The following is a 23,622-nucleotide window of genomic DNA, read 5'->3' on the forward strand; positions in this document are numbered from 1 at the left end:
AGTTATTATAAAGATTGGTTTAGCTATTAAAGCTGCAAAATACCTACAGCTGCAAGAACCACTTACAAAAAGTCTGCCTTTGTAAAAAATGTGTCACCACTTGGATAAGATGCTATGCTCAATGTTCTTCTAAAAATATCAGTAACATCATGACTCATCATAGCTATGGATTCTTTCATTAAAATGTGTGTATTGACATGTGAGCATTGACAGAATGATGCACTAGGAATTCTAACCAGTAAAAGATGCCATGATTAGACTAAAGACTAAATCTGCAAGTAGCCTACAGCAAGAAATTGTATCAAGGAGTACTACAGAGCCCATCACAAAATCACAAGACATTGCTAGAGCATCTTGTAGTGCACAGGGAACTGCAACAGGAAGCAGGTGGCTTGCAGCAATCTACATCATAGCTACAGGAAAATATTCTGAAGGATGAATTATTTGGATAAAAACACTAGTTCTTAACATGCAAATTTTAGAATAAAAAGCTGCTTGTGCCTTACCTTTCCAAATGATCCCTGACCAAGGACTTTAAGTAATTCAAATTGTGCAGGGTCTGCTTTTTCACATCCTTCTTTCACATGGTGGGTAATAGGTATCTCTTTCACACATCCTTCATCCTATTTAGGCAAAACCAACAGTAACTACCAATGAATTAATCGCCTTTAATTAGGGTTGCCAGCCCACCGTGAGGGCAAGGGGATTCCCCACATCAAGCTGTTTCCCACCACTACTCTGAGTGGAAATGGGGGAAAAATGAAATGCTTAAAAATGGATATTAGGCCTCTAGAAATTCAGCCTATTCTTAGAAAGGCGTGTCAACTGTAAGTCACACACACCAATGTCCCCCCCCCCCGGTCTCCCGCTGGTTGCTAGGCTGGGCCAAGCAACCCTACCTTTAAGACTCAATATATTTATTTACCTACAAAATTTATACCCCACCTTTCTGCCCCATGGGGCCACCAGGTGGCTAACAATTAAAACAAGCATTATAAAAATACTTCACCGAACCCAACTACAATCACAAGTAAAATATATATTTTAAAGCACAGACAACCAATTGTGAAATCACAGGGCAGGAAGGAGGAGTCATTGAGGGAATGCCAAATGAAACAAAAAAAATCTTCACTTGCTGACAGAAGATAGTGACAGAATGAGACAGAAGAATATTTCTGTGGAGTGAATTCCATGGTTTTGGTGCCATGACCAAGAAGGTTGCCACCCTTCTAATCTCAGAAGGCAGGGCACCCAAAGCAGGGCCTCAGAAGACAACTATAGCAGTTGAGAAAGTGTTGCATCATTACTTGGAAAAGAAGATAGGTGCTTTTCCATTAAAGGGAAAATCATAAAGGTTCATAAAAAATTACTGTCTGCAAATATGCAACAAATGCAAAGGAAAGGAGAAATGGGAGTTAGGAGTAAACACAATGTTTGCTCTGGAAAAAACATCCTCTTGTGGCAAAAGAAGGAATTAGAATTGAAGGAAAGATATGCAAATTGAAGAAGTGGGGTTTGTGAATGTTCACCCCCTCCCTTCTGCACAGAACCCACAAGTTGGAGGGTGGTGGGTAAGGCAGTGCCACGGCCCAAGAGCTCTTTGGGATGCAGTTACAGGATCACTAGAGTCAGCTTCTTACAGTGGCAATGGGGAAGCAATTATCAACATATACATCTCAGTTCCCTAGAGCAGTGATGGCAAACCTTTTAGAAACCGAGTGCCCAAACTGCAACCCAAAACCCACTTATTTATCGCCAAGTGCCAATACATCAATTTAACCTGAATACTGGACATTATTGCTAGGGTTGCCAGGTCTCCAGCCACCACCTGGAGGTTGGCAGCCCTAGTAGGGGAAGGGGGAGGGATGGAAAGAGAATGAAGGAACTGGGGAAGGAAGAAAGAAAGGGGGGAGGGACAGAGAAAGAAAGAAAGAAAGAAAGAAAGAAAGAAAGAAAGAAAGAAAGAAAGAAAGAAAGAAAGAAAGAAAGAAAGAAAGAAAGAAAGAAAGAAAGAAAGAAAGAAAGAAAGAGGTATGAAGGAACTGGAAAAGGAAAGAGAAGGAAGGAACTGGGGAAGAAAGGATGTAAGGAAGGAAGGAAGTGTCCTGGGTCGGGCCTCAAGCCCCACCCAGGACTTGCTCCAGGATGCACACCCGAAGTTCTCCCCACCCCTTACCGGCAGCTCTGGGGAGGCGGCGAGGCGACGGCGCGGGACGGCGGAGACGTTGGGCCCTGGTGCGGCAGCATTGGGCACCTGCTGTCGGGGGCAGGGGAGGAGGGGGCGGCAAGAGCGAGGGCGAGCGCACCAGCACTTGCGACCCCGCCAGCCTGCGGGCGACCTTAGGGGGCGGGGAGGGAGAAGGCAGAGGCCACGCAGCCACGCCCAAGCCGGAGGACACGAGGGTGGCTCCGGCTACCCCACAAGCTTACCACAGGAGTCAGGGACGAGCGCGAACGGGGGAGAGGGGGAGGACGGCGGGAGATGGCAGGCCTTTCTCCGGCGGACGCGCAGCTGTTGAGGGGCCGCCTGGCCCTCCATGAGCGCCCGGAGGAGGAGGCGGGCAAAAATGGCAGGGGGAGAGGCGCCTGAGGAGGAGGACGGTGGCGGCTGCAGCCTGGAGCTGGACTGCTGGGAGCCGCCTGAGGGGGACAAGGAGGAGGAAGGCAGTGATGAGGAGCTGCTGCTGGAGCCTAGAGGAGGAGGCCCCGCCTCGTTGCTGCTGGCCTCCCCGCCGCCTATCAGCTGTTGCGGGGCAAGAGTGGGGGAAGAGGAAGAAGCCAGCCGCGTGTGTGGCAGGAAGCTGACCCGCCGACGCACGGACGGTGGGGGGGGGAGCTCAGCTGAGAGAGGGAGGGGCACAGACGACCCAGGAGGCCTTTTGGAGCTCACCCACGCGTGCCGGCAAAGAGGGCTACGCGTGCCGGAAGTGGCACGCGTGCCATAGGTTCGCCAACACGGCCCTAGAGACATAAGTGTGTAAACTCTAGCATTATGTATACGTAACCCTAATCTTGCACATTAGGCTTCCATTTTAGAAATTAGAGATTAGCCTGCTTTATTGTTCTCTTACAGCAAATTTTATATATAACATGTTATACCTCCTTATGTTCTAAGGAATTCAGGTTATCAAATGCAGCCTCCCCAGAGACCTGCAAGGTAGTTTAGGCTGAGAATTTGATTGGCACAAGGTCACAACTGAGATACATGGCTGGGTGGGAAATGAACCCAAGTTTCTCTAGTCCTAGACCAATGTCAACTGTGCCACACTGGCTGTGCAAGTGCAAATGTTAATATTAAGATAAATTCACAGTATTAATCAGACTAACAATATTGTATAAACCAGCACGGTGTACTGGTTAAGAGTGACAGATTCTAATCTGAAAACCTGGGTTTGATTCCCCACTCCTACACATGAAGCTTTCTGGGTGACCCTGGGCCAATCACTTTCAGAACACTCTCAGCCCCACCTACTTCACAAGGTGCCTTGTTGTGGGGGGGAGGAAGGGAATGTGATTGTAACAGCCCATTCCTGACCCTTGCAGCAGCTGAGGACAACGTGGCCAAGTCACCGCCACAGTGCCTCCAAAGAGGTTTCCCAGCCGCTGCAAGGCGAAAAACGCCTTTTAAAAAAAGAAAATAGAAAATACGGAAAATATCCCCAAAAAGCTGGCGCAGCACCCCTGTTTCTGCAGGGGGCGTTCCCGGGCTGGAAGGGGTGAGGAAGCTGACTAAAGTCAGCTCCGCCCCTGGGAATGCCCCCCACACCATCGCCACAGTTCTCTTCCGGGATTTAGGTCCTGGAGAGGCTGCTCCACGTCGCCCTGGTGCCAGCAGAAAGGTACATTGTTTACTCACCGAGAAGGTCCTTTCCGCTCTGAAGTAGAAGGGCATCTTGATCTTTGGGTGTTTCTCACCCATTGCTAGGGGTAGGCAGGACTTAACTAACAACTTCCTGTCTCCTGGGCGAGGAACGCCTCCACTTCCAGTTATTCTACAGTGAGCTCGAGAGACAGGGGAAGTGCACTCACAAAACAAGGAGTACAACAAACAACAGTCAACTGAACAATAAAACGTAGAACTAGTCAAAGACGACTCTAAATACTATGAGGTCAATCGGATCTGTATGTCAGACTGGTGTGCGTGCGTCCGTCCACCCTTGGAAGATGATGCTTCCATTTCCGGGTGGACAAGATGCCCTTCTACTTCAGAGCGGAAAGGACCTTCTCGGTGAGTAAACAATGTACCTTTCCCGCTCTAAAGGAAGGGCATTTTGATCTTTGGGATATCCAAGAGCAATGATGTAACGGGTGGGAATTTAATCCTCATCATCTTCTACCACGTGTTGTAGGACGCGTCTGCCAAATGCCGCCTCAGCGGAGGCCAAGGTATTGATCCAATAATGTCCAAAGAAGGTGGTCACATTGGACCAAGTGGCAGCCTTGCATATCTCTTCAGACAAGGCTTGTTTGAAAAAGGCGGCCAAGGTGGCTGCGCTCCGCAATGAATGGGCCGTGATACCATTCAGGACCTGGAGACCACTGGCTAGGTAAGCCTCCCTGATACATAGTCTAACTGATGTACTTATGGCCTGTCGGGACATGCGAAGACCCTTGTTGGGTGCCAAAATGGAAATAAACATAAATTCTGTTTTCCTAATAGATTCAGTTCTAGAAATGTCAATGTGAATGGCTCTGCGCAAGTCCAATGAGTGCGAATTCCGTTCCTTAAGAGTGGAAGGATTGGGACAAAAGGAAGGGAGGTGAATCTCCTGAGCCTGATGAAATCTAGAATTCACTTTGGGAACAAAAGAGGGGTCAGTCCGTACAACAATCTTGCCCTTATGGAACTCGCATAAATCCTTGCGGATAGAAAGGGCACTAAATTCGGATACCCTCCTGGCGGAGGTTATGGCAACTAAAAATAAGGTTTTCATCCTCACCATCCATAAGGGGATTTCCCTCATAGGTTCAAATGGACTTTTGGTTAGAGCCGACAGCACCGTATTCAGTCTCCACGTGGGTGTGACACAGGATGGGTAGATTGAGCCACTTTTAAAATAAAGGCCTTAATCTGGGGGTGAGATGACAGCAGAGTCCCGTCAAGTCTTGGGTAAACCGTGGCAATTGCAGACACCTGTTTCCGTAAGGCAGCCGCTTGAAGACCCTGTTGTGTACCATCCTAAAGAAACTCCAGCAACTGAGGGAGCTTGGGAGAGATGGGATTGATCGCATCTGGCCTCAGAGACAGAAGGTGTTTTTCGGCCTAGAGCAAAATGACCACAGCCTCCTGATGTAGGCGAGAGGAGCGAGACCCACCCTGCTTGTTGATGTGGGCTTTGGTTGCCACATTGTCTGTCCTTATGAGGACATGTTCGTTTTGAAGCAGGTCGTGGAATTTGAGGAGAGCTAGGTGCACTGCCCTGAGTTCGAGGAGATTGATGTGGAGGGAAGATTCTGGCTGACTCCATACCCCTTGAGTGAAGGAGCCTTCCACCTTGGCTCCCCAGCCCTCGAGGCTGGTGTCTGTGAACACCTGAATTGGCTGATCGTGTAGATACGGTTGAACTGCAGTTAGGTTGGTGACGTTGGTCCACCAGGAAAGACTCGCCCTGGCCACCGGGTCCAAGGAGAAAGTCTTGTCTATCTTATGTGTGATGAACAGTTGAAAGGGACGCAGTGCTGCTTGAAGAGGTCGGGAGTGAAATTGCGCCCAGGTAATCAGGCCTAGACAAGACACCATGAGGCCTAGGAGCCTTGACAGAGTCATGAGTCGATGTCAAGATGATTTTACTGCAGATTTGGCCACGGCTGCAATCTTGCGAGCCTTGTCTGTCAGAAGATACACTAAGTTGGTAGTGGAGTCTATGATAACTCCCAGGTGCTTGATCCTCTGCGTCAGGATTAAAAGGCTTTTGGTCTGGTTTATAAGGTAACCATGCATCTCGAGCGTCGAGATGACCCGGCTGGTGTGCTGTAGGGGCAATTCGTGTGAGGGAGCACAGATGAGGTCACCTAGGTAGGGATGCAGTTGGATCCCCTCCTTTCTCAGCAATGCCACGATGGCCACTATTATTTTGGAAAAAACTCTGGGGGTTGATGTCAGGCCGAAGGAGATTGCCCAGAACTGTAAATGAAGGTCCATATAACTGAAGCGCAGGAAGCTGCGGTGGGATGGATGAATGGGGATGTGCATGTAGGCCTCGGTAAGGTCTATGGAAGCCATAAAGGAGTTCGGACGCAATGCCTCTACAACGGTTCTCAGAGTCTCCATATGGAAGTGCTTGGCCTGAACAAAGCGATTGAGGAATTTGAGGTCCAGGATAGCTCCCCAGTCCCCATTCTTTTTGGGGACTGTGAAAAAGGTGGAATAAACCCTTTCGAGACGTTCCGGTACAGGAACTTCCTCTATGGCCCCAATTTGGCGCAGATGAGAGATGGCTTCCATAGTTCTTTGATGTTTCACAGCACTGCGGTAGCTTGAAGAGGTGATGAATCGATTTGGGGGCTTGCAATGAAATTCTATTAGATATCCCTGTTGAATCAGTTGTAGTACCCAGACATCCGTTTGGGAGTGGCACCATTGTGGAAGGAAAAGTTGTAACCTTCCCCCCACCACTGGGGGCCTGGCGTCACTGTTTGTTCCCTTGGGAGAACTTGTCGGATTTGTCTGCCCGGAAGGGCTGTGTTTGGAACCGGTTAAAGCGTAAAAAGGACCCTCTCTGAGACGACCAATGTGGGTGTCTCTGATCCTGTCTGAACCTAGATAAGGTATGGTAGGATCGAAAGGGATGAGAGTAATGACAAAGCAGGGTCCCTTTTTATAAGACTTAAGAATCGCCTTATTCTTATCCTTAAGTTCAGAAAGTATCTTATCCAGCCTCTCTCCAAATAGCTTTCCGCCTTTGTAGGGATGAGCCATTAACATGGTTTTGGATCTGTACTCAGCCGTCCATGGTCTTACCCATAAGGCCCTGCGTATGGCTGTATTAGAGGCCACCGCTCTAGCAGCAAAAATCACCGCGTCTAAAGATGCATCCGCCATGAAGGAAGAGGCCTTTAATACCCGAGAGAGACCTTCTGCTATTTTTTTATCTGCAGTGGGGAGAAGCTGAGTGAGCTTCTTAATCCAAGCATTCAAAGCCCTAGCCATGAGAGCTATAGAGGTGTTGGCCTGAATAGACAGTGCCGCTGCCTCATGCACCTTTTTGGAAAGAAACTCGATTTTTCTATCCAGTTGATATTTAATAAATCCCACTCCATCCTCTGCTAGGAGGTCAGAGGATTGAAGGGCAGAGATAGGAGCATCCATCATGGGCAACTCCAGCATATCCATAGCATATGAGGCCATCTAATACAGTTACTTGGCACTGCCAGAGAACTGCTTATTGTGGAGGGGTTTATCCCATTCCGCCAAACTGAGTGGGGCCCCCTGTGAATAAGGTTGGAAGAAGCCTTGATGAGGGTAACTCGGTTGGAGGGGAAGGATAAGAGCCTGCAGCCTCTGGAAATGCCTTTCCATGGAGCCCTCAATCATATCATGCACTTGCTCAAAGGTAGGATTCTTAGAAGGGGGAAATACGTTACCCTCCAACAACTTCTTGGGCTCCCCATTCGAAGGCGCCGCAGAGGATCCGGCAGGGACCTTAGAGGTTTTTATTACATCATTTTTGCATTTACAGTTTCCAAAAAAAAAGCTGTTTATTTTAAGTTCCCATGAAGATAACAGAGGGTGCTTTTGGCATGTTGTATGTTATAATAAAATGTTCATTCCTGAGACTTTGTCTCTTGTCTGGACTATTTCTCTCTCTTCCTAGGCACTTCTTTTTCTCTTTGGTGTTAATTCCACTCCCATTCTTTGTCCCCTACTGATTTTAATCATGGTTAGGTGCTATATGGCACTGGAATACATGTGCCGCTATGACACTAAGGGCCCATTCCTTTTTTTTTTTAATTATTCTTTTTTTAATTATTTTTCATTGATAGGTAAATATACAGGGGAAAAGAAAAAATAATAGGGAAAGGGAAAATAATATTGTTTACATGTCATTTTGTAGATATCTAACAATCTCTACCCCTCTTTATAATACTGTTTTTCATTTATTCTTTAACCAAATAATATATTAATTTAATTAAACCTTTTGTTTGGTGCTTTTAATAAATTCATAAAAAGATCTCCATCTTTCATAATTCTGTTCTTGTGAATTATCTTTCATGTGTTCTGTTAATTGTGCCATAGTACTATAATCTAGGGACTTGTCCAACCATGCTTGCAGTGTTGGTGTCTTATTTGTTTTCCATAGTGATGCAAGAACTACTCTTGCCGCCGTTACGAGATATTTTAATACAATCTGTTGTCTCCTGATTCAAGGTATCTGGTGTTTTATTCAGAAGGAATAGTTTGGGGTCATATTTTATGTTGTCTTACAATGCTTTCAAGATTCTTGTGGATTTTCTTCCAAAATTTCTGTATAACTTCACATGTCCACCAACAGTGGAAGAAGGTGCCTCTGACTTTATGACACTTCCAACATAGTCCCGAAGCTTTGCTGTTCATGTTCTGAATATCGCTAGGTGTTATATACCATCTGTGCAGCATTTTTAAGCAATTTTCCTGAATACTTTGGGATAAAGTAAATTCGAGGTTTTTCCGAATAATCTGTTCCCATTCTTCTATCGTTATCGTTTGCTTAAGATTTTCCATCCATTTAATTTGTGGGACCTTAGAGGTTGAAGCAGACCTCTGCTTAAACGAGCGCTTGCGGCTGCCGTTTTTCTTCCCTCAGTTAGTTTTATTTTTCTTAGTCATTTTGCTGGCTGTGCCAGAAGGCGGCGAAGACTTCCCAGCTTCCCTCTCTGATAGCCCGCAGGGGCGGTTAGCGCGGGAGCCGATTTAAGGGCCAATTCTTGGTCTGCATCAGAAAGGAGCTCAATCTCCTCTGATGCATCTGTTCTGGCAGCCATTTTGTTTGTCGCGGTTTCTCCCGCAGCTCAGCTGTCAGTCGGCCGAGCCGGGAGCTAAAAATAGCTACAAACGTACCCAGACAAGAGGGAAGGAAGGAGGGAGAACAGCTGGATATGAAAATAGGGTAAAAGGAAAACTTAATCCACCTCACTATCTAAGCTAGATTGCAGCTATGACTATACGCGCTCTACCCCAGCGAAGGCAGGAGAAGAACTGGAAGTGGAGGCGTTCCTCGCCCAGGAGACAGGAAGTTGTTAGTTAAGTCCTGCCTACCCCTAGCAATGGGCGAGAAACACCCAAAGATCAAGATGCCCTTCCTTCAGAGCGGGAAATGCCTCCCACGCCAGCATAAGTGCCCCTTATTCCATGATAAGAGGCCACTTACGCTGTTGCAGGGGTCACGCCACCTTCATTCCACTTTCAGCCCCAAGATCAGGAATAGGCTGTTAGTCGCTCTGAGGTAGAGAAAGGCGGAGTGTAAAAACCTACTCTTTTTCTTCTTTTAATCTGTTTCTATAAACTGCTGCATGTGCAAGTATGTACTTAGGAAAGATGTACCAACCATTATGTCAATTCAAAGTTACAAATGATGGTATCAGAACATGGAAGTTATGTTACCCTCGCTTTGGCAAACAGATCAACCAGTATACACATTCAGGATCAAAGTCTAAGTAGTTTAGGTTTGTAATACATGCATGCAAGAACTTTTCCTTTTACAAATATTGTATTGTCTTGGATATTAATGTATAAGTTATAGCACTGTGTATGACAGAGAGAACACATACAGGAATAAACCAAGAAGTAATTTGCAGTGCAAATACAATTTAAAAGCAGACAAGCAAGGCAAACTGCATCAACTGAACAGCAATTTCCATTTGAAAATTATTTGAAGCACAGGATTTATTTTCAAATGCCTTTAAATGCATATATCCAAATGTTTTGAAAATGAAACTTTTATAAGTGACAATATAAAACTAGGCTAGCTGAAAATATTGCTGAAAATGCAAGCAGTAAACATCCATGAGAAGATCTCTCTCTATTGGCTGGACTGAAAAAATAGGATACCACCCAGATAAACTGCATTAACACTCTGTGCATCTGACATAGTGGTCTCTGCCTCACAAAAAGCTTATGATACCACCAGGATAAGAAACGCCTTCCTCCAAGAAAAAAAAAGTCCTTCAGAACCATCACGAAATTCAAGAAACACAAGCAGGAACCTGTGAGACTCTCAGTGTCTCCCTATCCCTTTATCTGGCTTCTCCTGCCTCTGCTTCCGCTGTCACATTCCCTCCCCCTCCCCACACTGCTTTTCTCATTTCCCCTGCCACCTTCTCTTGCTTTTCGCCCCTCCATCACCTCTTCAGTTTCCCCAGCAGTGGCACTTCTCTCACCCTCCCCATCACCTCCTCCCTCCCTTCCTTGCATGTTCTCTGGTTGCTGCCAGACGCACTCACCCGCCTACCAGGCCCCTACTGGGCTTCCCCACATTCTCTGCTACCGTGTCCCTTTCCCCATCCTCTCTACCACCTGGCAGCAGCACTTTCTATCAGCTCTGGCTGGATTTCTTTATAAGGTTGCTAAGCACCCCTTCATCCCTGAGACACGCTAGCATTGTAGGATCTCAGTTTTCCCCTAGTAGTTAAACATTTTCAAACTTCTAAAGATTTGATTTTTTCTTTTTTAGATTTTTGTGCAAACCATGGGATCTGACCCAGGATTTTAGATTTGCGCCCCAAGATTCAGATTTAGCGTTAAATATATGATGTATGAGACTATGCATTTCAATAGGAGGAAAGCATGCCTTGAAATGCACAAGCAGCTGACCACAGAAACTGGGCAACAGTCAATGAAAACATGTGGAGAAAAGCTCTCCATTCTACAAACTCTAAACACAAAACCACAGATGGACTGATTCTAGGCTTGCCTGAATCTTCTGTTTGCTTCACAATATTAAAAAAATCAGCAATAATGATGATACCAGAATACAGGTCTCAGATTATTGAACATGTATAAGGCGTCTTCTACAATACTACCCCTATTAGGCAATCGAAACATCTCTCACCCTTAGGAAGTTAACTGTTAAAATTTGCAAACTTATATGCCTCCAAATAGTTTTGATTATTATTATTATTAATTCATTCTATGCCACCTCTCCAGAGAATCTATTCAAGGCAGCTTACAAAATAAAAAACATAAAACACCATAGTTGTTAAAACACCCTGCACTAAAGGCATAGCCAGAGCATTAAAACAGCACTGAAACACCAAGCAGCTTAAAAAGAGTCTCATCACAGTTCTCAGGCTAGAAGATTACTATAAATCCCTTAATTAAAAACATAAGTGGAAAGAAATATTTTGGCCTGGCACCTAAAAGAGAGTAGTTTAGGTGCCAAACAAGCCTCCAGGTGAGGTGCCTCCACTGGAAAAGCTGTCCCTGATCATCACATGCCCCGCCTCTGAAGGCAAGGGCACAGAGAGCAGCAGCACTCTCATCTAAAAGAGCAACAGGACTGCAGGAAAGATTTGTAAGTCAACAGAACATGAAATAAAGCAGCTGAACTACATGGGTGCTCTAGCTGTCTCACAGCAAGGCCTACAGGCCCCTTTATATGGGTTTAGAATCTCAGTGTCACTGACACTGCAATCCTATGCAGAATTACAGAGGCCCAAACGATATGTTTATCTTTAACATGTGCTTCTCCCAATGAGGACTTGAACGAGGATGTCAGCTGCAAGTTCCCCATGAAAACTTAGGCCAAAAAACGCATGGTCCCTTAACCCACTTTATTCCCTGTTTCAGCCAGGATCAAATTGACCCAGGCTGGGAGGAAACTGTACGCATTACCTTGAAAAGCAGGAACGAAACTGTGTGCAAATCCATCCATGTAAACAGAAAATGCAGGAGACGTTCCTGTTTCTGTTTAGCTTGCAACACCCCCGCCCCTGGTGATTGGTCGTTTCCCGGGGCAGGAAAGGCCCTCATTGGTCAATTTGAAACGACCAATCACCGGGGGCGTGGTGTGTGTGCGCAAACTAAGCAGGAACTTCACGTCAGACAATAACCTGCCAATCAAGCTATCACTGCAACATGCATGAACGAGTGCCTCCAGTTTCTCTTGGTGAGGACAGGTACACAAGTTATAAGCATGTTTTCAAAATCACGATTACTTGAGATTACAGTTAACAAAATTGTTTTGTTTTTTAAATATTCCCCTTACCCATGAAGTGAAAAAGCAGATACCAGTACCTCAAAATTCCCAGTGTATACTAACGCAACAGATCTCCATTCTGCCTCTTACTTAAGATTAGAAGCCCTCTAAGTACTGTTCTCAGGCATAATAAAAAGGCAACTTTAGCTTCAAGGGGGGAAAAGAAATGCTTGCCTTCAAGTTGCCTAGTAACAAGGAAAAAAATAGAAGACATATCAATCAGATCTAATGAATTTTTTAATAGCTACTGATGTCACACTCAAGGGGAATATTCCACCTTGTTGCTTTCATTTTTGTGCACTGGTAAAGTCATCTGTTTCATTTTTGACACCCACTAAGTCACTGAGCTCTGACATCACAATCAAGTTTGTGGAAGTGACACTTCAAGTCTTAAAATAGGACCATGAGAGAAAACGCTTTTTATGCAACAGTCAGTGGTAATGACATAATACCTTCCTATCGCTATCTGGGTGCTGTAGCTAGCTAATTCTTAGATCCAGTATGCAATGTGATCATATTGATTCATCTAAAAAGTTGCATCAAGTATATTTTAAATTTTGAGCAGCAGCCCCGTAACAGGAGAAAGGAACTGATCTTGGAAGTTCAACAGCTGTTTAGCGTGGGCAGCGGAAGCAGAACATAACTATCAAGGAGAGTAAACAGATGTTGAGCAACTGTAATGTTTTCTCTCTCATTGTTTCAGAACAATCTATTCACAAATTCACCTGTTACAATAGGTGAAAGGAAGGATTACCTGCCTCCTGTCAATGGCCAAAGGTCCAACGACTACTGGGTAACTGCACTAGCTTCAGCTCAGTAAGAATTCCAGGAAGGAAAGTTCAGCTTTGCCCTTTCTAAATTGTCTGTTGAATTCATCACTTTATTCTGGTGTTGTCAAAGTGATTGTCCTCCTCTCCCCACTCCCTTTCCCTGTTTGTCTGGTTTTTCAGTTTCAGCCCATGGGGCAAAGGCTATATATTATTTGCTGCTGACAGTCACTGTATGCAACAGGTATTACAACCAGAGGAACCCACAAGGACTTGGGGGGGGGGAGACATCTTATTTCCTCCTCCTCCACTATCCTTCCCTTCCATAAATGCCCCCATACCCTTTCCTTTTACCTGCTTTCTCTTCTCCTTCTCACTCACCCACCCCAACCTACCTTTATCTACCTCCTTTTTCAGCTTTCCCTCCTTCCCTACACCTGGCAGCCTCTCCCTGGGAAAACTCTTGCCAAGTTGCACTGTGCCAGCTGGACTGGGCCCAGCCGTGCAGTTGTAAACCTGTAAGGACTTGTGGAGGGGGGGGGGTTCCTCACTTTCCACTATATCCCCTCCCCACACTACTTCCTCTTTGCCTCCTCCTGGCAGCTCCCATATCCTCACCTTTCCCTGCTTCATTTTTTGAACACATGAAGCTGCCTGATACTGAACCTTGGTCCATCAAAGTCAATATTGTCTATTCAGACTGGCAGCGGCTCTCCAGGGTCTCAGGCAGAGGTCTTTCACATCAACTCCTTGCCTAGTTCCTTTAACTGGAGACGCTGGGGATTGAACCTGGGACCTTCTACATGCCAAGCAGATGCTCTACCACTGAGCCACGGCCCCTCCCCTTTGCTCCTTCCCAGCCATCAGCCAACCTTCTTTTATCTGCCCCCATCTTATTTACTTCATTTATTTACTTCATACACCTTTCTCCACAATGGGGACCCAAAGCCTCATATCATTCTCCAGTCTTCCATTTTATCCTCATAACAACCCTGTGAGGTCTATTAGGCTAACAGTGTGTGACTGGCCCAAGGTCACACAGCAAGCAAGAGTGGGGATTCAAAGCTGAATTTCCCAGATCCTAGACTGAAACTAACCACTACACCACACCAGCTTTAGTGGGGTGGCTGCTCTTGAACAGTAGCAAGCAGCTGGCCCCAGGTGAGATGGGCAGGTCATATGGTAGACAGTCACCTGGTGGTTGCTGCTGTGCCTGGCCCCATGAGTCTTCCCTCAAAGGCCAAAACAGCACTGAAAAGGCCCCTCCCCCCTCACCTTGCCTTTTACTGACAGAAACCAAGGCTTGAAGGCCAGCAATACTGTTGTGGTTGCCTAGCACTGGCCACTTACGGCATTTGTTTCTTAAAGCTACAGGGACTCCTTGCATTTGCAGGGTTAACCCTTTTTTAAGATTTCAGATTTTTCAGCAAACCTGGGGATTTTTTGAGGTTTGTATAAAGGCCTGTCTTTGTCTGTCCATGGCCCCAGTCTCTGAATTTAAGTATCCACAGATTTGGCTCTGTTGAGAACTAGATTTACTAGACTCAGCAACCCTATATCCATAGCACCCAACTATCAAAACCCTTTTTAAATTCTGACCTCCTTCCTGTTCCCACTTTCCATCTAGGGTTGTTCTTTTCTCATGCAATCATTTCCACCAGTCCTGTATTTCACTCCACTGCTTAGGTTATTCAGCCAAGCTGCCTCTTGACCACCCTCTCTAGTACTCATCTTCCTACCACCCATGACCTGGAAACCCAGCCACTCATTTTAAATGCTGTTGAGTTTCCTCAGAGGCCTGTCTCATTTCAGTGTACTGTAGCCATTGTCCGTTGCCTTCCTCGTCTTTCTCAGGACTCCTGCTTCATTGCCTATTCTGCACCTTTCCTTCACTCACTTGGTCTCCCACTTCCACATTCCTAAGCTTTTCTTTTCTCCAGGGACCTCTTCCAAGGCCTTAGCCTTCCCCTCCACATTACTCTTGTCTGCAGGGCTTTTGTGAGGCTTTCATTACAGCCAAACTAGCAACTTTCTGTTCCCATACAAAAGCTGCTCTGTAAACATTCCTTGTTCGCCATTTAGCCAGAATATTCAAGAACAATACCCTGTGCCATCGCACTAGCTTAGCCAGTTTGCAACATATATTTCACTGCCACAGTACAAAATATATTCCCAAATGAAAGAAAAGTCAGGAATATTCAACGTCATCTAAACATATGCCTGACACAGAGAACCAGTAAAAATACATTAAAACAGTCCTCTCTTTAAAAAAATTTAGATGCCTTACTGCTACCACCACAAGTTATATACCTTAATTTCTAGGGAACAAATGATTCTGAAATATGTACACCTCTACAAAATCAGCTGTGGACTTGACCTATTATTATTCACACTGGAAGCATTCAGAATCATGGTTGTCTAATATCCAAGAGAACGGTCTTTCCTAAATTAAACTATCCATATCTTATTAATTATGTAGCACTTTACAGGTTAACCTAAGTGAAGGATAGGTGCCCGCCTCTGAGGGCTTGCATTTATTGTGAGTAAGGAGCCATCGAGTTCAAGGTTGGGAGCACTAATAACCCTGGGTGAAAAGGACAATGTAACAAGTGACCATCAGCTCATTCCTGAGCCTTGCGGCAGCCAAGAACAACATAGCCAAAGTGCCGGCGTAGCACCTATAAAGAGGGTCCCCTTGCTGTATGTTGAATTGACAGTTGCTCTGACAGGGCACTCACTAAGATGTCGTCGAGGTAGGGGACTATGTGGATCCCCTCCTCTCTCAGGTGGGCCACCAGAGTCACCAGGACCTTCGAAAAGACCCTCAGAGCAGATGAAAGACCGAACAGGAGCACTCGAAACTGGAAGTGCTGTTGATTGTGGGCAAAACGGAGGGACCTGCGATGCATCTGATGAACTGCGATGTGTAAATACGCTTCCGTCAGGTCTACAGACATCAGGAACGCCTTGGGAAGAAGTGCCTCCACTATGGACCGGGGAGTCTCCATCCTGAAGTACATGAGCCAAATGTATCTGTTCACGTGTTTCAGATTCAGAATGCCATGCCAGTCCCCATTTCTCTTTAGGACGGTGAAGAAAATCCACATGATGGAGGCACATGCAAATAGAGCAGTAGTGGCTGAAGCCTGTATGGATAAGGCAGAGGCCTCATGAGCTCGCTTGCATGCAAAATCAATTTTTCTGTCCAATGGGTCCTTTATGTTGCCCACCCCGTCCTCTGAGAGGAGGTTGGCCGACTGCAGGGCAGCCACAGGAGCTTCTACTAAGGGTGTCTTCTTAACTGCTGCGGGGAGCTGTTTGTTTGAGAGGGGTTTATCCCATTCTGCCTTTAAGAGGTCTTCGAAATATTCTGGGAAGGGCACCAATCGAGAGTGAGTCTTCAACCTAGCGAAGAACTCCTTAGTGCCTCTAAACTTAGACTTGCTTTTAACTGCCTCTGTCTCCACATCTTCCTGGAGGTCCAAGGCAGCCATCACCTTAGTCAATAGGGACTGATAGTCCTCCCCAGCAAAGAGGCAAGTCTGGTGATCTTGGTCTTTTGAGCACCCTCCAGTAGATTCCTCTCCGGAGGCGAACTCCCCCTCCTCCTTCTCACTGTCTCTAGACGAGGGGAAGGGGACCTTGCCTTGTTACTGGATGGTACTGCCGCCTTTCTAGCCGCTTTCTAGTGAGCCAGGGACGATCGGAGTCTCTGGTAACCTCCCCATGTTCTGAGCCCGACTGGGTAGAATACATGGAAACTGGCGATGAATCCCTAGAGTCGGATAGTCTCCCCCTGGAAGGGCCGTCAAACTGTGCAAATTCCTCTCTAAGGGCCTGACGTAAAAGCACAACCAGGCTGTGGCTTTCCGCCCCCCCGCCGGTGAGAAATGAGAAAAAGAGGCACCAACGTTACCAAGCTCTGCTCTTGTGGCATGATCTCCTCTGGAGCCAGGATCACAGGTATACTCCTCACCCTCGAAACCCTTTTGGGCCTAACGGGGAGTTAGAATCATAGAATCATAGAGTTGGAAGGGACCACCAGGGCCATCAAGTCCAACCCCCTGCACAATGCAGGAAATTCACAACTACCTCCCCCCCACACGCACCTAGTGACCAGAAGATGGCCAAGATGCCCTCCCTCTCATCATCTGCCTAAGGTCACAGAATCAGCATTGCTGACAGATGGCCATCTAACCTCTTCTTAAAAACCTCCAGGGAAGGAGAGGTTACCACCTCCCGAGGAAGCCTGTTCCACTGAGGAACCGCTCTAACTGTTAGAAAATTCTTCCTAATGTCTAGACGGAAACTCTTTTGATTTAATTTCAACCCGTTGGTTCTGGTCCGACCTTCTTGGGCAACAGAAAACAACTCGGCACCATCCTCAATATGACAGCCCCTCAAGTACATGAACATGGTTACCATATCCCCTCTCAGTCTTCTCCTCTTCAGGCTAAACATACCCAGCTCCTTCAACCTTTCCTCATAGGACTTGGTCTCCAGACCCCTCACCATCTTTGTTGCCCTCCTCTGGGCACGTTCCAGCTTGTCTACATCTTTTTTAAATTGTGGTGCCCAAAACTGAACACAGTACTCTAGTTGAGGTCTAACCAGAGCGGAGTAAAGCGATACCATCACTTCGCGTGATCTGGACACTATACTTCTGCTGATGCAGCCCAAGACTGCATTTGCCTTTTTAGCTACCGCACCACACTGCTGACTCATGTTCAGTGTTTGGTCTACTAAGACCCCAAGATCCTTTTCACACACACTACTGCTCAAACAAGTCTCCACCATCCTATAATTATGCATTTGATTTTTCCTACCTAAATGTAGAACTTTACATTTGTCTTTGTTGAAGTGCATTTTATTAGTACTAGCCCACTTCCCCAGCCTGTCAAGATCATCCCGCATCTTGGCTCTGTCTTCTACCGTATTTGCTACCCCTCCCAATTTAGTATCATCTGCAAATTTAATAAGCATCCCCTTTATTCCTTCATCCAAATCATTTATAAAGATGTTGAACAACACAGGGCCCAGCACAGATCCCTGAGGAACTCCACTAGTCACTTCTCTCCAAGTGGATGAAGAACCATTAAGTAGCACTCTTTGGGTACCATCTGTCAACCAGTTGCAGATCCACCTAACAATAATAGGATCTAACCCACATTTTCCCAATTTGTCAACTAGAATACTCAAAAGCCTTACTGAAATCTAGATAAACTATGTCTACAGCATTCCAGTAAGGTAGTAACTTTCTCAAAAAAGGAGATAAGATTAGTCTGACATGACTTATTCTTGAGAAACCCGTGCTGGCTCTTAGTGATCAGATCCATCCTTTCTAAATGCTCAAGGACTGACTGTTTGATGATTTGTTCAAACACTTTTCCTGGTATAGACGTCAAGCTGATGGGTCGGTAGTTACCCGGATCCTCCTTTTTCCCCTTCTTTAAGATGGGGACAGCATTTGCCCGCCTCCAATCTTCTGGCACCTCACCTGTTTGCCAAGACTTTTCAAAAATAATGGACAGAGGTTCCGAAATTACATCTGCAAGTTCTTTAAGGACCCTTGGGTGCAATTCATCTGGCCCAGAAGATTTTGTTTCATTTAAAGAAACCAGGTGTTTGTGCACTATCCCAATGCCAATTCTAGGCTGCAAATCCCTTCCCTCATCACATGTTCTGTTTATGCCATGTTGAGCACGAGAAAAGACTGAGGAAAAGTAGGAATTGAGGAGTCCTGCCCTCTCTTCACTTCCTGTTACAATTTCACTTTCCGGTCCACGCAATGGGCTTATCTTGTCCTTGTTCTTACTCCTACTCTGTACATAGGAAAAGAACCCTTTTTTGTTGCGTTTAGCATCTCTCGCTAGCCTAAGTTCATACTGAGCTTTACCTTTCCTAACACTCTCCCTACAAGCACTAGTTATTTGTTTATATTCCTCTTTGGTTATAAGGCTCTTCTTCCACTTCCTAAATGAGTCTTTTTTATTTCTCAACTCTTTCAAAAGCTGTTTATGGAGCCACCCAGGCCTCTTTAGGCTCCTCCCATTTTTCTTTCTCATAGGAATGGTTTGGGATTGCGCCTTCAGTATTTCATATTTAAGAAACACCAACTCCCTTCTCCTTAAGTATTTCCGACCATGGGATTCTACCTAGCATAAGGTTAAGTTTGTTAAAATTTGCTCCAACCTATATGTCTGACTACGTACAGGTTTTCCTTTCCCCAAGATTGTAAATTCCAAGAGTACGTGGTCACTACTACCCAGGGTGCCTACTAGAGTTGGGGCGGCCATCTTGGATTGGCGCGCTTTCTTCACACCGTTTTCGTCAGCCTCCGCCTGCGGCCTCCGCTTTGGAGCAGCCATCTCCCCTTCATGGTACAATTCCCCATCACGGGGCTGTTGCGGCATCTTCCCCTTTTGTCGGGGGGACAGCAGACCTTCTATTTGTTCTTCGTCCCCAGATAGGAGCTCTATGGAAGCTCTTCCCTCGTCTTCAGACATCTTCCCCGCCAACAGAAGAGAGGGGGGGAGAGGGGGGGAGGTGAGACACTCGACAGGAAAAAGACGACACAAACAAGGTTGCTGGCAGAGGGGAAACAAAGACAGCAAGGCAGACAAAATAGAGACTGTAGTATATGAGTCAGAATGGTAAGGATATTGAAAAAGGTAGATAAAGGAGAAGATGCTATGGAGCTAACTCCCAAGCCTGCTTCTCCGAGGCAGGAAGAGAACTGGCAATCAGAGGGCAGTCCTAGCCAGGAGACAGGAAGCAAAGAATTTTTAGATCCTGCCTCCCAGTGGATAGGACGGAAAACCCGCTGATAAGATATCCTCTGAGCTCAGTGGGAGAACAGCAATCCTGCACCGCAACGCTCTTGCTCTAGATGTTCCCAGCCTAGAGGGGCTTTGGAAGCTATCATCAGCTCCGCCCCCAGGAACGACCCCCCCCCAGTGCCGCATTTCTATTCCAGGATTTAGGTTCCAAAGAGACTGTGGCATTGGAGGAGCGGCGTGGAGCTCTGTGGCGCCTAGGCGCCGACAGAACTGCCCTCATGATAAGAGGCCACTTATGCTGGTCACGCCGCCCCCAGAACACTTTCAGCCCCCCAACTCAGGAATGGGCTGTGTGAGGCTTTACTTTCAGGTCAGGTATCAGAAACACCAAGCAGTCTCAAAAAACAAGCAAAATGCTTCTGACTCCTACACAAAACAAGTTTGGACAGGTTACTTGTAAATGGAAATAGCTGACCAAGAATGTTGAACCATGTTAGTCTGGTATTTCTCAAAAGTAACTTGATGTTTCAGAAGGAGCTGTATTTAAATTCTATGTGCATGCTTAGTCACCAAACCTTGAGAACCATCTTTTCTCTCAGCAAGAATTGTAATTAGCTACTAACCTGATTGCTGGTGGCAAGAAAGAATGGTTCCCAGGTGGTCATGCAAGGAAGCGGCCTCCACCCTACTCCTTGCATCAGTATTGAAAATCTTGAGAATGCTTACACTTACTTCACATATGTAGAGGCAAGGTAATCTTTCCAATATAACCTCAGCATGTCATAGCAAACGAGAAACCATGTCAATTTCATGTTGAAGGAACAAGGGTTGATATCCCATACTTTTCATTTTACTTATTTTACCCTCCAGAGGTCTGCCTGCTTGGTTTCTAGAGCAGCATGCACACTTTTCAAAGAAAATTATATGAAACAATATAAAACTATTTGATGGTGATTCCCATCTTTACAATTATAAACTACCATAAACGTACTTACATTATAGGAATATGGTTCTCCTTCCTCCATAGGTTCATCCACCATTTTAATGCCATTCAACTACAAAAAAGAAAAATGATAATAAAATTAAAAGTAAACCATGATTAACTGTGAACAGAAACAGTATACTTGCAATAAACCCTGATCAAACAGAAGTTTAATAGCTGAGTCCAACCATATATTTCTTCTTCCTAAAAAAAGAACAAAAAAGGAGCGCCCCTCATGTGAAACTGGACCACTGATCCTTCCTATGCATTGCCGACTTAGATCCTGAAGCACTGGTCGAGTATGTATGGACAAATAGTACTTTATTTGATCCCAGAGAAAGAAAATTAGAAATGTGCATAGCGAGCCAGTGCGGTGTAATGCTGAGTTCGATTCCCCACTCCTCCGCATGAAGCCTGCTGGGTGACCTTGGGCCAAGTCACAGTTCTCTCAGAACTCTCTAAGCCCACGAGGAGGCAAGCAATGGCAAACCACCTCTGAACATCTCTTGCCTTGAAAACCCCAAGGGGTCACCATAAGTCAGCTGTGGCTTGACGGCACTTTGCGCGCACACACACAATATTACACAACATAAGGTTGAGAGCAAAAAACTGAGAGCAAGAACCTGACAGCCACAACTATATATGCAAAATTCTTTTGAATCCAACCGCATCTGTTTATCAAACAACTACTGTGTTTAGGAAGTCTACAGAGCCAATTATGTTGTGAACAAGCAAAGCACCCACAAATGCTGGTTTGGATCAATGAACATCTAACACGCACTCTGAGTTAGTGAAAGCCTGTTTTTCTATGCTCTTTTCCTCATGTGTTTTATTTGTCAGTCCTGGCCTCATACTGCTTTGGTTTCTCCCAATTTCCACATGCATTTTTCTGCCGTTAGCTTTCACTTTGTTTGGTTTTTCTTGTGACTGGAGACTTACTTTTTAAAAATAAAAGCTGGGAATTCAGAGAACCTGCTTAAATTATAATTACAAGACTACAGTGATGTGTCAATATTTTAGGGCCTTTAAAAAAAATAAGGGGTGGTGCTATAACGCCACAGATGTCAACAGCACCCTCCCTTTATAACTCTCATTATTTAAGCCACGTGCGGAAGAAAATAAACTGACTCCACAACTGTAAAAATACACAGGGAGGGCAGATGAAGAACCCTGCCCAAACTGATTCCAGTGCTCATAGATCAACTCCCAAGAAAATCATGAGTAACTTGAGTGTGTGGAAAAGGTCTATGTGAAAGAACAGCACAAGGACAAAGGGATGAGACAATTTATGAATATTCAGACAACTATCAAACCAGACATTGGTCACTTTGCAGTCATGAAGAAACCCTATTCTGACCAATAAATCCTTGCTTCCGCAATGGCCTAGGTACTTATTCTCCTACTAAGTGATCTTGGCTAATGTCTTTACATGAACTGAGAAAAAAAAAACCAGAAGTTCTACACTGCAAAAGATGCAAGGGCTTTAGGACCAAAGGTTTTCAATTTTGCTCCTGGGTAGTATCATGTATCTCCAAACTAGAGCATGGATCAGAAAGTCCATGGAATTGGGCAATGTACTGACTGGGGAAGCACTTCTACAACAATGGAGGCAAGGTTAGCAAAATATCTGAAAAGTTAACCCGAAAAAAAGCTGTGGGAATAAAAGACCCAAAACATTAAAGTGCTGTCTGCACATACTTAGTCAGCGCTCAGAAAAAGGACTTCAGGTGACATTTTGGGTTGTTAAGAGAAACCCAAAACTGACTGATAATGACAGGAGGTAAACTGGTGCTGCTGCAGTCATCTTGTTTGTGGGCTTCCTAGAGGCACCTGGTTGGCCACTGTGTGAACAGACTGCTGGACTTGATGGACCTTGGTCTGATCCAGCATGGCCTTTCTTATGCTCTTATGAGGTATGTGGGGGGGGGGGAGCAGGTGTGGCAAGAGCAGAGGGAGGAAAGTCTGGCAAGAGCAGTATTGGATGTCGAGAGAAAAAATCAAGAGGGTGCAAGATGGCAGGAAAGCAAGTGGGAGTAGAGGGGAGGCAACCAATGGAGACCGAAAAAGAGGAAGTGGGATGTTTCCTCCTCCATCAGCCTGTGTGCATCTACTTTTTGCAACCCCTCTCAGGGGGTTAGAGGATCTGATGAGACGATTCCAGTCACCACTGCCCTACAGACTCCAGCAACTGGGAGTTAGGTTACCAATATGCCATTAGGAAACCTACAAAAACACCTCAGCAAAAAAAGAAGGTTGGTACAGGCAGGCACAGTTCTAAAAAAATCTCCCCGCTGAAAGCTTGACAGCATGTAAGAGGGCTCCCTCTAAACCTAATTCTAATATATTGTTTTAGTTCATTAAGAGGCACTATTATTATTATTTTGGCCGTCAAGTCACAGCTGACATGGCGACCCCACAGGGTTTCAAGCCAAGGGACATTCGGAGGTGGTTTGCCATTATTTTGAAACCTTACTGAACCACAGTGAAAAGCAAATTAAGTGGCTGCTATCAATAAAACAGCAAGCATCAATCGCCTGTCGCAACTACCAGTTCTCATAAAGTAATTAAGAATTTCTCAAAACTGAAATAACTTCCTGTATAAGTGCTTACCCACATTCTTTTTGTTTGTTTTTGATTGGTTAATGATTTGTTCAAGGTACATGGAATTTGTCCTGGTGGTACAACAAATAAATATACATCTGAATCTAGTGGGTTCAAGGGGTTGAACATACACGGAGGACTTTCTTTGAACAGCAGATCGCCATATCACATACTGCTTCAGAAAACCTCAGTTTCAAAAACAGTGTGTGAAGCAGCATGAGCTGCTGTTAGACAAATACGCATCTTAAGATCCCTTATATGCATGAAACCATTTGCGCAGTTCCTTAAAGTCTGGTGGAATATATTAAAATTAATTATGT

The 23,622-nt window shown here is 45.4% G+C and overlaps 1 protein-coding gene across 1 annotated transcript in view; it reads right to left on the reverse strand.

Annotated features, from left to right (window-relative positions):
* The window catches only part of RPS6KA6 (ribosomal protein S6 kinase A6), a 66,229-nt gene extending 45,459 nt beyond the window's left edge, over positions 1 to 20,770 (reverse strand). The window contains exons 1-2 of the mRNA XM_056859813.1: positions 20,715 to 20,770; positions 507 to 623 (exon numbers count right to left, since the gene is read on the reverse strand). Of these exons, the coding sequence (XP_056715791.1) occupies positions 507 to 623; positions 20,715 to 20,759 (162 nt within the window). The 5' untranslated portion in view covers positions 20,760 to 20,770. The remainder of the gene's footprint in view (positions 1 to 506; positions 624 to 20,714) is intronic.
* Between the last annotated feature and the right edge of the window lie 2,852 nt (positions 20,771 to 23,622).

Source organism: Euleptes europaea, chromosome 13, assembly GCF_029931775.1.
Source record: "Euleptes europaea isolate rEulEur1 chromosome 13, rEulEur1.hap1, whole genome shotgun sequence".
Taxonomy (NCBI): Eukaryota; Metazoa; Chordata; class Lepidosauria; order Squamata; family Sphaerodactylidae; genus Euleptes; species Euleptes europaea.